At 43.7% G+C, this 16,692-nt stretch overlaps 1 protein-coding gene across 37 annotated transcripts in view; it reads left to right on the top strand.

Annotated features, from left to right (window-relative positions):
• The window catches only part of PPFIBP1 (PPFIA binding protein 1), a 110,992-nt gene that overhangs the window by 49,695 nt on the left and 44,605 nt on the right, over nt 1-16,692 (top strand). For 21 of the 37 annotated variants that reach the window (XM_083812793.1, XM_083812801.1, XM_083812823.1 and 18 more), the window contains 2 exons: nt 6,781-6,937; nt 9,000-9,205. In XM_083812793.1, the coding sequence (XP_083668919.1) occupies nt 6,874-6,937; nt 9,000-9,205 (270 nt within the window). In that variant the 5' untranslated portion in view covers nt 6,781-6,873. Of the gene's footprint in view, nt 1-2,864; nt 3,152-6,780; nt 6,938-8,999; nt 9,206-15,080; nt 15,486-16,692 lie in introns of those variants that run through there. The other 16 variants (XM_083812792.1, XM_083812803.1, XM_083812799.1 and 13 more) reach the window with 3 other exon arrangements.

Raw genomic sequence — 16,692 nt, 5'->3', positions numbered from 1 at the left:
GTTGCCTTTTTGTACTCCTGCTTAATTAGAGAACAGTATCGCTTTGATGTCATTGAGTTTAGCAAATTCAAGAAGAAATTTATAAAAATAAACATATCTATTTAAATAAGTCTTTGGCAACTTTGGGGTTGTTTTTTATTCATAATAACATTTACAATATAACATTTTTGTGCCAGTAATGAAAAAAAAAAGGCTACTTTTAGCTATTTCAGGAAGACCTTGTAGACAGGCTTGAAGCCAGACATTTGACTTGCACCCAAGTCTGTATCCTGGCCTCCAGTCTTTAGCAGAAGAAGGTCTGATGTGGTGGGCACCCATCTGCTTCACAGTTCCTCCATCTCATCTGGAGGCTGCTGGTGCTTTGTGCTAGCATAGGTGGGATGCTGGGTGCTAGCAGACCTTGTGTCCCATCCGTTGTGTCAGTTCCTACGTGCCCAGGATGAACCACTAGAAGATGATGAAAACTATGCTTCATAAGGGATGCCACCACTACCTGTCAAGTGTTCAGCTCTGGGCTGGTGCTGAGCCTGCAGGTTGGTGGAGGCCTGAGCACAGTCCCACCGTATTTCTGCTTTCACAACATCACAGAAGGGCTGAGGTTGGAAGGGCCCTCCAGAGGTCATCTGGCCCAACCTCCTGCTCAAGCAGGGTCACCCGGAGCAGGTTGCCCAGGACCACGTCCAGGTGACTTTGGAAGATTTCCACAGAGGAGACTCCATAACCTCTCCAGGCAATTTGTGCCATTGCTCTGTCACCTGCACAGCACAGAAGTGCTCTGGGGATGGGGCTTCTCGTAGCCCTCCTGAAATGAAGCAGCTTCCTTGTATGTCCAAGGGAACGTGGGGGACGTGTCCATTCTCACCAGGCCTTCTAGCTTTGGACGGTGCATAGTGACTGCTCGGTTATCACAGAGAGGGACAATTCGAGAGGTGCTCTGCTGTTCCCAGCTGTGGTGTGTGGATAGGTTTTTGTGATTTGTAAGGGAGGCTGTGGGCAACCAGAATGATGGGACGGGAACGCACTGTTGGGTGGCACAGGAAGAGCTGTCGGGGAGGTGTCCCCACGCCATGTGCCCAGGTGAGACCACAGGGTTTGCTGCCAGCAACCTCCTGGCAGGCGATCTGCAGTCTCCGAGAGCTTCTTGTCATTTTGTATGTTTGACACAGCATAGGGGATGTGATTGTCTTCTGTTATTCCTGCTCCGGGCACAGGTTGTAACACAGCTTGGAACATGTCTTTGAATGAATCTGGGGCATAACTACTTTCTTGTCCCTGCCTCACGTTAAGATTCTTCTCCACAGTGTTCCTGATAAGCTATTTACAGCATTTTCATATTTTACTTTTTAAACTTCATCTCTTGTTTTCTTGTAAAACATCAGAGCAGTGTATTTGACAGGATCCATTTTCTTTTTAATTTTTTTCCAGTCCTGGAACATATAAAACAGTCGTATTTTTAACAGAAATGTTAATGACCCCTTTTGTAAATTAGCTGAGTATATTCATTATTAAGTGTTAATTTGCTACTGACAGATTGCACTATAGTTGAATATATTCAAAACATCCCATGAGAAATTATGCCAGAGATTTAGATCAAATTCATTTGAGGCAATTTTTACTAATTATTTAAATGTTTTTTGCAAATAAGTCTCTCTGTGTTCATGTTTCTCTTCTGCCCAGCGAGTAAAAGCACAAATAGGTGTGATTGTGTGTGTGAAGTGACAGTTGTTTTTTATGGAATAGAGCCTCACCTTGTAGAAATTAATTGCTACGGTTGTATTGGTTTTGTGTTGCGAAGTAGGAGAGGCAAATCCAGAAGATGCTTCAGACCTCTCGCACAGTCATCTCTTAGATGCAGGAGTGAGATTAATTGACATTAATTTTTACAGCAAAGTGAAATTAGGGATCTTGGTTCTGCTGCAGTACAGTTTCTCTCCCTCCTCACCCTCCCCATAAAAGATGGCTGTAATTTGTGGACTTTTTTATTGCATTCTTGTGGCAGACTCCTAGGAGAATAGCCTAGTCCTCGGGGTTCTTTTTTTATTTTCTATAGCTGTCAGAAACAAACCCTAATCAAGATGTTCCATTTCCATGTATCAAAATTTCCAATTTTAAAGACTGTTACGTAGCACTGGGAGAGCTGGGAAACTCAAGTCATCCATCTTATTGTATCATTTCATAAGAATAATCTGTAGCTGATGCTTTGTTTCCAACTGTTGAATGTTTGCAGTGTGTGTGCGTACAGACGAGGGTGAGTGGGATGAAAAGGCCAGACCTTACCCTTCCCTGGAGAGGATGCAATTGGTGCACTGTGTGTCCTTGCAGCTTTTGGACCTGCTGGGATGCAGCTGATTCTCCTCAGCTCTTAAAAAATAATTTTAGAGGATCCTGGGCTTGGATATGCTGTCCCTGATGGCTCAGGTTGTATTGTTTGATCTCAGAAAGAGGGAGCCCCTGGGTGGGGAAACAATAATTTCCTACATACATAAAATGTTAAAGCACTTTTTTTTAAGGTCTGCAATCTTCATTACATATCTGATTCTGAAATCCATATTCAGGCAGCTTTCTGTTTGAATCCAGCAGACTGCAGTTCCCATTCACAGGGCTCGTAAGCCCTTTGTTTTTATAGCTTTCCTTGGATTTATTTGCAGGGCAGTTTTTTGTTTCCTCTGTAAGTCATTTGGAATATATCTTCGCTAGCGCTGTAGCCAGAGGGTTTGTATGTCATTTAAAAATAAAAATAAAAAATCTCCACCTACTGAAAAGTGAACAGCATAGCCCTAGCAACCAGGATGGTGTATCAGGACCAGAGGAGAGAACATTAAACAAGTAAGACCAAATAACGTCATCTCTCTAACAGCCAGGGATGCAATAGAGGTGTCAGATAGCGACAAGATTGATTGCAACTGGTAGTGGAGATAACTGCATTTGTATGTTGTTGTGTTTTTTTGTTTGTTTGTTTTGGTGTTGTTTTGTTTTGTTTAATGGTGGATTGTAAATACAGCCTCGTTGAAGCAGTGCTCATTCTTGTCAGCATGAGCAAGGTATTCAGCTGTGAGCTCTAGAAGAGGGATCTGCTTCTTTAGAAAAACACCTGAACAGCCCCCCTGCCCCAGCTAGCACTGGTTGTGTATGCACTGAAGGAATAAGGAAGGTAAGTCTTTATTTTCTTGAAAAGCAAGGGGAAACTTATTTTAAATGGTCTGTCAGGGCACTGTCAGTGCTTTCCTTCCAGGTGTGTTCTCAGTGGCATTCTGCCAGGGGTAGATTTCATGTCTGCCTCCCTGTTTCTGTGTGCACCGTGGTTTCTTGTTCATCTGCTGTGTCATAGATCTACCTATGTTAAAGGGATTTGTCTTTTTGTTTCTTCTTGCTTTTGTGAATGAAAGGAATTGAAACTGCTAATCATCTGAAATATTAGCTATTCCTTATTTTCTTAAGGAACTCCAGTGTACTTCTTTAAGATGGATTTTCACTCATATCTGACTCTGTGGTTTTCTTTAGTCACTGCAAATAAAAGGAAAAAGAAATCCTTGCGTTTTCTGCTAGGTTTTATTTCTATTAGACCAGAGTCATAAAAAGCAAAGCAAAGAAAGGAAAATATTTAACAGGAAAGGTTAGTTCTGTTAATGTTCAGCATGGGCTACTCTTAAGCTTTGTGAAGTTGGTTCCCTTCTGCAGGTGCATTGATTAATCCACTGGTGTTTCAGTATTGTCCTTTCCTATACTCCACAAAAGGCTGCTGAATTATGACTTCTGTCTAATAATTGCACTTCTTTGACTCCCTCCACACCTCCCCTTTCTATGCTCTTCCTCCTGCAGTTTGTTGTCTTTTCTTGTTCTGTGCACTTTGGTTCTTTAGTCTGCTGGTGTATGAGGTCTTTTGATTTCCTCCCTGCCCATCTGCTCCCTGCATGCTGGTGATGGTGTGCAAAGGATAAAAGTGATTCTCTGCCCTTACTGGGGAAGAATGCCTTCAATATATTTTTCCGTCGCAGTGGTTTTACTAGATGTGATGTACTGTGCTGGGAAGGTGGCCAGAGCAGGATGTGCCATTCCAGGCTAGCTTTCAATGACCACTTTTAGGACCAAATAGCTGGGGAAATGGGATCTTGTTGCGTCATCTCCAGCTGTTTGGGTTAGGGGCTTTCTGTTCTTTTCTTTTTTCTTTTGCCTCGAAGTTTCTCAGCTGTGGCCTCGTTCTGGCTGCTAAAATACCCTCCACAAATGGTGGAAGACTTTTTGAGAGCAGTGTGATTTCATGGTCTTGCTTCACCAAATTTTATCTTAAAATTTCTCCCTGTTGCTCGTGGTGGCGTGGCTGCTTTTGTTGTAGCAGGGGAGGAAGCCTTGCATGGGCAGACATCTCGCCTGCCTTGGAGGTAGGGCCAGGTGACAGTGGGGTGAATGCTGGAGGCCTCCTGGGTGCTGTACGTGCCACTGTTTGCCACTGTGGCTCTCCTCAGTACAGCTGTCTTAAGGATTTTTGATAACCACAGACAACCTTTGTTTAGGAAAAGCAAGGATGTGGAAACAGGAGGGGTGACTGTGCCTGGATGAAGTGTAGAGGGTGACTTTTTTTTTCTCTGAACCATGCCTTTATTGTGGAAGTGTAAATTAGCAGTTCCTTGCCCCCAGTTAATTTTTTTCCTAAATACAAGGTGAGAAACAAGGGGTGTGCTGTGAGCAGATGTGATACAACAAGGGAGCACTCTGTTCCTTATCACATTTTGAGCCTGCAGCTAAAATGTTTCAGAGGAATTTCCTGTGTTTTTATTTGTGCCCATCACCTCTTGTCCTGTTACTGGACACCACAGAGAAGAGCCTCTCTGTCTTCTTTACTACCTCCCAGGTATTTACTACCCGCCCTCAGGTATTTATGCACATTGGTGGGATCGTGGGCACTCCCAATTCCCATTTATTAATAGGCTGTTGCGAGTTTGTGGGTGCCCTGTGATGTTGGTCCTTTTCCACTTAGAGCTGCAAGGAATCAGTGTTTTGTCTGGGGCAGCAGCAGTCTTGGGCTTCTCTTTGTGCTCTTTGCCTTCAGAGAGAAATCCAACATCGGTTGTTCACATTCTACATTCATAAATGACCATATTTGCTATGTTTTAGCAGGACCTGGTTATCAGAGCTAGGAAATCCTAAAAGAGAAAGGACAAGACTGTCTTCAGAATTGTCCAGGTGAATGCCTTTTCAAAAACTGAGTTTGCTACTCTTTTTTTTTTTATCAGACATAGAGACACTGGATGAAATATCTTGCAGGAGCTGCATATTATGCAGGCATTCTCCTGCTTTAAGTTTTTTAAAATCAGGGTCTGCCTCTTTGAAGGTTGGAAGTTGCCAATTGTGGTGCTACCACATTTGTAAAGTTTTGCAACACCTTCACTTCCAGGTGCTTTCACTTTTTGAAGTTCTTTTGGCTTTTGTAACTCTGGCAACTAAATAATAGAGCAAGGCATTTGCCAAAAGTACATTAGTCTGTGCTGTCATTCAAAAATTATCTTAGTGTTTGGACCTGCTTTATGTAATAAAAGTTTTGATCTAGAAGATGAAATGTTTGCTGATATTTCAGGGTTAGCATTTCAGCAAAGCTAGCTGGCAGCCTCCAGTAAGATATCTCTCATCTGGGTCAGACCAATTAGGTGACTCATAGGAGGGAAAATTCAGTTTATAGCATGTATTTCTGATGCGTAGTAATTTATAACATGTATTTCTGATGTTTTAGTAGGCTCTGTTCCAGGACTTATGCCAGAGATCCTGTGAACAACTTTCTCAATTGCTTATGTTGGGGCAAATGTCAGCAGCAGTGTGGCCTAATACAAAAACCAAATGGCAGGGTATGCAAAAGGTTAAAGCAAGTTTTCCTTCCTGGTGTTTGTTTAGCTTTGTTCCTGTTAACTGTATTTAAAGCAGAAGTAGTCTCGCCTGTCCCAGTTGAAAGCCATGGCAATCTGGTTTTTTTCAGGGGCTCATGTGTCGGTTGTGCTGTGTGGGAAGGATCTGCTGCGCCTCTGCCCTCTGCAGCCACAGCTCAGCCGAGTACCTAAGCACGTGCTTAACTCATAATAGCACTCTCTTCATGGATCCCACTGGGATGTTGGCTCTGCTAGTTCACCCACGCAGGCAGTGCCTTGGGCAGGCTAGCTTTTCCAGTCTCTACTGGAAATACTTCTCCAGGGACCAGATCTGGCCTTCAGGAGCTTTGGAGTGAGATCAGATGCAGCGTTGTGGTGTGAGTCTCTGCTAAGGTGGAAACGATGTCTTCAGGGGGATGGTCCGTGCACACATGCAGTTTCCTTCGAGACTTGGGCATTTGAGCTACCCTGCCTATAGGCAAATGGCTGCGCAGCCAGGACTTCTGGATTGTCAGATATCCAGAACTTGGGCGAGCAGTCAGACTTCTGTTCTTCCATACCCTAAAATTCACAGGGAGCAAAAATTCAACGGAGAGACACTTGGTTTATTGCTGAGTTGCTGCTTCCTGTTAGCATTAGAAGGCCTATGTCTTCTGTGTGTGGCTCTCTGAAGTGCCATCTGCGATTTCTGAAATGCTCTGTAGGATGCCTCATCAGTGGCATGGGCCTGCAGGCCACAAGCTGACCAAAAGTAGGCCCTGGGTCATTAAGCTGGTGCTTTGATTCTTCAAAATGCCATTTCATGACTGGTGATGAACATCTCCCAGTCTTGTGATCAGCAAAGGGCCTCAGTTTTGTTGCTGGTCCAGCAATGGTGGTGTCTGAATTCAGACAACATGCAGTGAAATTAAACTTTCTTTTGCAGATTGAATTGCAGACTTGAGGCTCTGGATCCAACTCACAACTGTTTTATTGTTCCTTATGGTGTAGCCGGTGATCATCCCTAAGAAGAGAGAAGATGATGAGTGATGCAAGTGACATGCTTGCTGCGGCTTTGGAGCAGATGGATGGCATTATAGCAGGTAAATGCTCGGGGCTGCTTATTCATTTAACTGTTTCAGTCCTCCTTTTTCATACCCAGAAGGCAGAGTTTCAGGCTGAGGAGGTAATATGCTGGTTATTGTGTTTGGCGTCTTCCCTTATGGCTTAGAGATTACAAATAGAGTGGAGGGTTGCACGGACTCTCACACACAGACACAGCTAAATGGATTGTAGTTCTTCTCCCACCCTCAATCAAAATGCTGCTCAAAATGGCTGAGTGATGCAGTTCAGCTGGTGCCCGCAGCACCATGAAAGCCAATGATGAGGCATGTTTCAAACCAGCATGAGTGTGTTTAAAGAGCTGCTGCGTGGCAGAAGAGACAGGTTGGCTAATACCAGCTATTCTGGCTTTCCTTCAACTTGGAAGAGTTAAAACAGGAATTGATTTTTCCTTTTTTCGAAATTGGAATGCTCTGGGTGTAAGCATTTCATTTGGACCTGCCTTTAATATTAGTGCTTTTTATAAGTACCTGTAAATTTTAAGTGGACTAAGGAGAAGGATCACAAATTATACAACTTCCGCTTTTTAAGTTGAGTCTAGTGAGTTAGAAAATAAAGTAAGTGCACAACAGAGGAGCAAAGCAGTAAAAAGTTAATAGTTTAATCCTATTCCAACAGAGCTATGCAAACAGCTACCCAAACTGAAAAATATTCTGCAAGGGTAGCAACACAGTTATAAAGTCTTTAATAGTTCCATTTAAAATAATTTCCCTTAGGGGAGGGGAAAAAAAGGACATACGGTCTATGCTTTGCTTGAACAACAATTTCTCTCTGCCCTTTTTCCAAAGATATTAAGGACACTTAGCAGGCATGCATGTAAAGTGGATTCAGATGGATCATAATGATCTCTAAAAATACATATAAGCTGTGACTTCAGAAATTTCCATAAGTAGATACTGGTGCTTGGATCAGATCATGCATCTGTGTTTCCAAGAGCCTAAGTTGGTTATAGCAGGATGAGGTTTAAAACAAAAATAAAATGTGATATTGGGATGTTTAAGTCACCACAGGCTTTAACCATGTCTCTGAACATGTCTTATGCTTTTGTGGGGATTTTTCTCTTCATTTTTTTTTCCAAGGGAATTATGCCTGCATTTTTATTTTTTTTGGCTTCCCAGATGAGATGAACGAAGGTTCATGGCAGGGCATGTATGGCATAGCTCTGTAGTTTCCAAAAGTTGACAGCACAAAAGCTGATGCTCTGTCATAAAGATGTCTCATTGTGCTGAGGCATTACAGTATTAAGGTCACAAATCAGCATGGTGAAATTCTAGTTGGAATTAGCTGGGTTGATTGAAATCAGCCTTAATCCTGAATTTGTAGTTTCCTTCCTTACTTAACGTATAGCAACTTTTAATATAGGTCAAACATAAATACTGTGAGTTTATGCAAATAAGAGTTTTTTTTCTTTATTAACATGCAGGTGTCAGTGCTACCATGTCAAACTGTTGGGCTTTAATTTAATTTATTTTTGCATTGTAGAAGTGATTTAGGCTTTTTGTTTGTCTCCATATATCTCTATGTTCTTAAAAAAATAAATTAAAAAACAGTGCATTGGAGCAGAGTAACATATTTCTGCATGAAAAGTGCTGAGCATTATTTCCTGTGGAAATCATTGGTGTCTGACTTGGGTCATGCAATCCCCAAAGGGTGACTCAAAGCATTACTGCATGAGCCTGTTCCCTCCACAGTAGTTTCAGCCTCCAATGTATCCTTGGGAGTGGGAGCCCAGCCCATGCCACAACCTCTTAGGTGCTGTTACGGCACATGCATTTTCTGTCAGATCAGCCCACCTCCTGTCCACTAAAACTGCCAGAGGTGGTGGAATTCCAAACATACGTCAGCAAGGGCTTACCCTATTGTAGGGTGCTGTGTGGGGAGGGAGGGGGCAGGATGCAGCACCAGTGCCAAGATTGGTTGAGATCAATTCGCACCAGTAGCAAACGCCACATGACATTTCTAATCCTTGCTGCCCATCTCCTGTGGCTGCCTGTCCTACCTGCTTGCCCTGTGCCTTACTCCCTGTGGTTTTGTTCAATGCAGGTTCAAAGGCGCTGGAATACTCCAATGGCATTTTTGACTGCCAGTCCCCCACTTCCCCCTTCATGGGGGGCCTGCGGGCACTGCACCTGGTGGAGGACTTGCGGGGCTTGCTGGAGATGATGGAAGCAGACGAGAGAGAGGGGCTGCGCTGCCAGGTCCCGGACTCGACGGCAGAGGTTCTGATTGAATGGCTCCAAAGTCAAATGGTATGGTCTTGCCTTGTTTCACCTGTGTTTTATGCAGGGCCTTTGAAACCTTTAAGGTTGGTTTCAAAGAACCAAAGGTACAGAGTTTTATTTGGAGATGCTGCTGTGGGGTCTCAGAAGAGCTGTTGCCTAAATACTTTGTGCAACAGGTTGGCCTTCACTTTCTTTGATGTATACTGTGCCTCATTTTAGTGAGCAGTAGTTTTTCAATAACTGGAGTTCCAACTCAGAGGGTTGGGGAAAGACATTTTTGTAGGAGTCAGACACCTAAATGGAAAAAGAAAGTTCTCAATATGAACTTCTCACTAAAAAGCATATTTAGCAGCGTATTTTTTTATGGTTGCCATTGGACTTCCTTACCTGGTTTATAACAGATTGAGTGGTGTATATGCTCAGCATCCCTTTAAAATTGAAATATGGTTTGGTTTCAAGGTTCTGTTTTGGATCTACTAGTTTCTGTTATCCCTGTTTTAAAGATACCTGATAAGGGTGTTCTTTCCCCAAGCCTTGTTTTTTCCAAAAATCAAATATTATTCAAAAGTGGAGGCTACTGAAGACTACTCTGGGAAATAAAATGTTGTATTTATCAGGAGGTGAGTTATATGGCAGCATTTTTGAAGCACCCACTGGTGTGGCCTTCGGGTGCCCTATGATTGGTGTCTTCTTTACAGGGCCAACGAGGAGACCTTGTGCTCGTGGTTTGTGGCACTTTGCCTTGCTGTGGAGGCCTGTGTGTGCACAAATTTCAGTGAAGCTCTAATGGGAAATCAAGGTTTATTTCTGTAGGCTGTATTTCAGGGTTTAAGTCAGTCTGTGGCTGTTACAACAGCTGAAGTCGTGTGCTTCTGCAGATATTGCCAAACCTGTCTATGGCAGTGTCCTGGTCCGTCCCCTCCTCTGACACACCAAGGTGTTGGCCAAGGTGATGCCATACTGCTGAAATGAGGGTTGCCAGGTCTGTTGAACACAGGTCTGACACTGGACAGGCATACCGTGGTGGCTCCATGTTGCACCCAATGCATTGCTACAGCCAGTGGCTATCAGGATGAGAAGCCACCCGTCACCTGGTCCCGTCCTGTGGACATCACACCTCCCCTCAGAAAGGGTTTGGTCACCGTGGAGCTACAGCTGATACTACAGGATGCATTTTTCTCTTGATAAACAGTTTCATCTTGGTGTTCAGCTACAGCATGCAACACCACAGCCCAGCACACTGCTTCTGTGAGGGGCCCCAGTGCCCTGCCAGCACTGTTGCTGCAAAACCTGCGCCCTAGGAGCACTACCAGGTGTCAGGCTGCAGTTGGCTTGGCGTGACCTGACGTGCCATCTAGCGGCACACAGGCTGGGCACAGCGCCCTGGGAAGAAGTGGGGACCTGGGTTAACATGGCTTGGCTTGCTTGTGCAGCTCTTATGGCAGGGTTTGAGGGGAGAGTGCTCTGTTTGTTGGTGTTTTCTTTTTTTTTAAATAATTTTTATTTTGCTCTGAACTACTCATCTGAAAATGCCTTAAACTTAGTGAAACACATGGGAGCTTTTCCACTGACTCCCATGCGACTTAGATCTCACCCCTGCTGTTGGTGTGGCAGTAAACATTAAGATCAGGAGGAGACAGGAATGACATTCAAATCAGATCCTTAAAAAATGCAAAGATCTTGCTAGCATCAGCGTTTCCTTACCCTGTAACATACAGCAGTGAACGTCGCTGTAACTAGTCTCTGCTCTGTGTGGAGCAAAAATCGAAGGACTTAACAGCTTTCATGCAAGTATGGCCTTGAAAAATAAGTGCTCGTATGCCACATAAGCAGCCTTGGAAAATTAACTTCTTCCCATGGGGTGCATAGTTATTGGTAGTCTACACTGAGCAATGCTGATCTACCACGTTATTCTAGAGTAAAGGAGCCCAACAGCCTGGCTTGAGGCTGCAGTGTCTGCTGAGCTTAGTGAGGTGAAGGTCAGTCATTGCCCTGTGGGGCAGCAAATGTGTGATTTAGGAATGCCTGGCTGTTAGGAGCTGGAATAGTATCCTTCAGACCCCTTTGACATGGATCGCCATGTAGCAATGAGGCAGCGATGGTTTTCATTGTAGCAGTGAGCTGAATCTGGAAGAGAAAGGGCTCTGTTGTGCTGTTCAGCTTAGTGCCACCTGAGCACTGAAAACGATTCTGCAAAAGATAGCAGAGATAGCTATTCCATACATGTTTCTCCTCAGACTGCCTCAAATTATTCCCCCATACTCTCTGGCCTCCTTATAACTCCTAGTAGGAAAGACTGGAAGTTAGGCTTTGTACTGTGCTGCAGGTGAAGAGTGGGGGATTTACAGATGCCACCAGTGTCACCGGTCCCTATATGAGTAGGGCAGGTTTTAGGTGAAGTGCCCTGATGATTTACAGGAAGGCTTTCTGCAATGATGCCGATCCTTATGGTGGACAGGAAAACACCTCCCTTGTGTGAATTGGTTTAATCCTCCACGCATGAAGTTGCATCCACCAGGCTATTCAAATCCACTAGAACTGGTGCGTTATGTCCCAGCTGAAGCCGTAACCAAGTCTCCTCTGTCTCAGAGGAAAACAAAAATAGTGTTTGCTACTGCCAAACAGTGTGTCACAAGAGAAAAATCCTCTCCTGGCCTCCAAAGGGAAACCGCTGATGCCCTAGTTGGGAAAAGGGTCCGGCAGCAGTCTCCCAGAGTTGCTCACTTCTGTAAAATAGGGCAGAGGATTCAATTTCACCGTGTCTGAATGGGCTGCCTTGTGTCCCTGTGCCACTTAGTGACCGATTTCTGCTCCTCACAGTGTGCATGACAGTTATTAGAGAAGTCTGTGCAAGCACTCAAAAAGCAGTAAAGAGTTAAAGTGCCTTATCCTGCTTTTTTTAAATGGTGAATGCCAGATGACCACGTGACACCAGAGCACACGTACAGTGCCTGGACATCTGGCAGAGCGTTTCCATAAGGAGTGATCAGATGGTTCCCACTGAGGAGTTTCAGAGAAGTTGCAAATGCAGCTTTGTCTTGCACAGATAAGCTGGTGTAACTGCAACATTTCCAGTTGTCCATCTACAGCTAAAAAAATATCTTTGTGTTGCCGAAACCATGTGCTGTGGTTTAACCTGGCTGGCAGCTAAACACCACACAGCTGTTCGCTCACCCTACCCCCTCCCTCTCTGGGATGGGGGAGAGAAACGGGAAAGTGAAGCCGGTGAGTTGAGATAAAGACAGTTTATTAAGACAGGAATATAATAATAACAATAATAATAATAATAGTGATAATGATAATAGTATTAATAATAATAATGTGTAAGAAACAAGTGATGCACAATGCAATTGCTCACCACCCACTGACCGATGCCCAGCCTATCCCCGAGCAGCCGGCCCCCCACCCCGGCTAGCCACCCCTATATATTGTTTAGCATGATGTCAGATGGTATGGAATACCCCTTTGGCCAGTTTGGGTCAGCTGTCCTGGGTCTGTCCCCTCCCAGCTCCTGCTGCACCCCTAGCCTGCTCGCTGGCAGGACAGAGCGAGAAGCCGAAAAGTCCTTGGCCTGGTGTAAACACTGCTCTGCAACAATTAAAACATCAGCATGTTATCAGCGCTCTTCTCATCCTAATCCAAAACATAGCACCCTACCAGCTACTATGAGGAAAAATTAACTCTGTCCTAACTGGAACCAGGACACCATGCACACGTCTCTATGTGCAAATGGATGGCAGATGAATGCTGTGATTAAAACTAGAAATTAGGCCATTTGCTCAAAGTCTGGAAAGGGACTGAAGCCTTTTCTAAGGTCTGAAGTGTTGGGACTGTGTGCTTTCTCTGGGGACCAGCTGTGAAATCCGTAGCCAGATCTCACAACTATTGCAAAGTCTTGGGGCTTTTCAGATTTCTTCTGATCAACAGAAATGCATAATACATTATGATGTGTGCTTTAATAAAACATGTGCTGTACTCTGGATGTGAAGCTTCTGGTTTGAATGTAGATATGTGAGTAATCTGTAATGTCATTACCAGTAACAAGACTATCTTAATTGAAATTCTGCCTTTTGCAAGACCAAGGCAACCCCATTGTTTTGGGGTTGCTGAAAGTTCCAGCAACTAGAAGTTGACAGATCCATCTCTTGAAGAATAATTCTCAAAAATCTTGCTTCTAGTCATGAATGTTGCTCCACTTTCTCTTCAGATTAAATAAACAAGAGACATTTTTATTTCTGGTTGTTGTTTTTCTTGACTTTTTTTTTAATACTACTTATGAAACAACCTTCTCAGAAAGAAGAAACCAACTGGGTCTTGTTAAAAAGGAGAGTAAAGGGTTATGTGCGGATGGACAGTCCCTTCCCAAACCTAACAGCCAGCTTCTTCAAGCTCCTCATCTGAACATTTATATATGTCCTGTTAGAGTTCATAGGGTGTGCCATCTCCTCTTTAAATTAAGTGCTCCTTGAACTGCAGAGCTGGGATAATACTTTTTCTTTAAAATTCACCACAATCCATAGCAACAAGTGCAATTGTGGTTTTAGCTTCAGAAGTGACTTTCTGTAGCATTCTAAGTTGAATATGAGAGCATTAAAATAAAAGACACTTAACGGCCTTCAAAGATTTCTCAAAGAATGTTTTCAGCTCATCTGAAGATGATAGTGTGAGCTGTGGTTCCCTAGTGTCTTGTGTAATCCAGAGTGTCCTCTGACAGACCAGCCTCAGATTTTAACACTTTTTCAATGAGTTAATTCTTCCCAAGAGTGGCAAGGAGTAATGAGAGTTAATACAAGGGGGTATTACATTTCTGAGAGGAGTTTTCCTGTCTGGATAAACATAGCTTGTAATCTTCCAGAGATACATTAGCCTATTTGGAAGACAAAGCAATTCCCAAGTTGTGGAAGCAGTTTGGTTAGCCAGAAGTCATCTCATATTTTTTATTCATGGAAAAAAATGTTGTCTTCAAACCAGAGTTTGTTGTTTTGTTGTCTTAGTGTGGGCATATAGTACATTCATTTGGCTCAGCTTGTGCTTATGTTGACTTCAGCTATCAAAAGGTCCTTATGGTAATGTGTGGCACACAAGTTTTACAACCAAACACCTGTTTGAGATCTCTCCTCTAGTTACCATATGAAAGGAGTCCTGTGATATTCTCTCAGTCTGCCACTACAAACAGCCTCCCAGTAATACTTTTTGTTCGTGAGAGAGCTAATTGAAATGCAGGACCCTGCTTCTTGCTAAAAGTGATCATCCAGACTGCTGTGTTTTTAATATTTGAAGGTGATACGAGTTCATTAACAGCACATCTTGGCTTGGCGTATTCATGCATTGCAGATGAGTTTATCAACAGTGAGAACAACCTGGGTGGTCCTGCAGTGGAGCACAGGGCAGCCCTGATGGCAGAGCATTCAAAAATCACGATTCGGAATCCAAAATGCATCCCTCTGGCTTAAAAAGTGTGGGTTCTGTGCCCCTTCTGCTCTTCTTTTTTTTCTTCTGGATTATTCAGCATCATGTTTTTGAGATTTTTTTTTTGTTTTTATCTGTCAACATTAGTTGTAAATGTTTCTTCTTCATAATAAAAGCTGTGCTTTTTTAGATAATCATGGGACTCAGCGAGCTAGGCTCTGTGGTCAAAAATAGTAAGGATTTGTTATGCTGATGATGATACTGGTTAAATTGGAACTGAAACGCTGAGATGAATGTTGGTCGTTACTGTGGCATTTTATGTGTTCTGAAGTACAACATAAATTGAGACAAGGCACTGGTGAGATCTGGGACCATTTAGTCAACTTTTTCCTTCCTCTTTTCCTTGGCACCTGTGTGAATTACACGTGTTCTTCCAGCTTCTCCAATTAACAACCTATTAAGAAAAGCAAACTCCCTCCTGTTTATCCCACAGGCAGGTGGTCCCTGCCAGCGTGGTGGAGCTGGGCAGGCTCTGGTTGCAAGACGAAGGGTTGAGCTTCCCGGGCTTTGATGTGTTAATTCCCAGAGAAGCTGCTCGCTCCGCCTGAGGAGCGCTGCTGCTGTGCCGCGCTCCGCTTCCACATCTCCCACCCCGGTGCCACCTTCTCCTCCATCCTTGGTGAGAAGAGAAGACCTGCCCTCGTTTAACCTCTCCATCACGGTTCGGAGGAGCCCTGACGGCACCACTTGGTGCAGCGGACTCCCGCAGTGCCGGGGCTGCTGCTCCCCGCCTAGGCTGCCTTCCACGGTCACTCGCATCCTTACGTGCATGAAGATAGCTGCAAGCAGCATGGAGTATAGCTGGGACATTCACGGGCACTGCGTCTGGCTAAATAAGGTAGGGTATCTCTGTTCTGGCTCTTGCTTTGCTCCGAGTGACAAGCTGTAGCTGGGCAGCGCTGTGAGGGAATTGGACGAAAGCACTTCATCTTTCTCTTGTACAAGATACCAGATGAGCTGCTGTTGAAGAAACTGATTATCTTGAAACGGTTGCATCTTCCCTGTTCAACAGCTGTACTCTTTATATTTAGAAAATGTTTCAGGTAAATTCTTCAGAGTGAAGGTCTGTCTTAAGCTGGTTTTCTTTCAGGATTCACTTTTATTTTAGGGGAGCCTCTAAAAGATAATGTGGAGGGTTTGAGTGTTTTTTTTTTTTTTTCTCTCTGCTCTTTCTGTAGGGAGGAGCTAATCTGTAAACTTTAGGAAAGGCTTAGCAGCTGGTCTGCATGCCTGCTGCTGCACCATTTGGAACAGGCTGAAAAATCAGTGAGGAGGCATGAGATGCAGGTTTGGGAGGGTAGCGGTGGGCTTCCACGCAAACTGGTTAAACACCAACTTGGATCATGTTCAGATGGATTTGACCAGTGTGAATTTGGGATGGAATTGATACTTAGGAAGAGTAAAGCTGTCATGGCTCTGTATTATGGGGACGGAGTGGTGAATGCTTTGCTTGGAAAACTGGGAGATTCTGGAGCTGAAACCAAGGGAGCCCCCTTCCAAGGGACTCCCTAAAACTGAGAAAACAGACAAAGAAATGGTAGCTGTGTAGGTAATGTGTATTATAACAATCTGAACAATTTAAGCATGTTGATGAGCTCTAATTTAACTCCAGATGGTCAGGAAAGAGATGTCAGGGAAAGCCCACTTGGCCAACTGTTGACTGGGCTGTAGTGGTCAGAACACCGTAATCTGCTGTACAAGAAAATAATGCTGTGGAGTGGCCATGCCTTTTATACAAATCAGCTCACAACTTCAGCAAGAACAGTGTGATTTATTCTGCTTATTTGTCTCAAAAGCAGAAGAGAAAATGAAGGATAATAATGGTATCAGCTCTAGTAGGCTAAAAATGAGTTTTATTTTTGAAAGGAGAATTCAGCAATTGAAAGGAAAGCGATTCTTTTTTCTCTTGGAAGTTTAAAATAGCAGCTATTAGAAACTTTCCTGTGGTTTGGATTGTTAACTTGTTTCTAGGGAAAATGGATTAAAGACTGAGGGCAGGGAAGCTGTGAAAGTTTTGTGATGCATCTATTTATTACAGGAATAAT

This window comes from Anser anser (genome assembly GCF_964211835.1).
Source record: "Anser anser genome assembly, chromosome: 1".
Taxonomy (NCBI): Eukaryota; Metazoa; Chordata; class Aves; order Anseriformes; family Anatidae; genus Anser; species Anser anser.
This window is presented reverse-complemented; position numbering and strand designations above follow the sequence as displayed.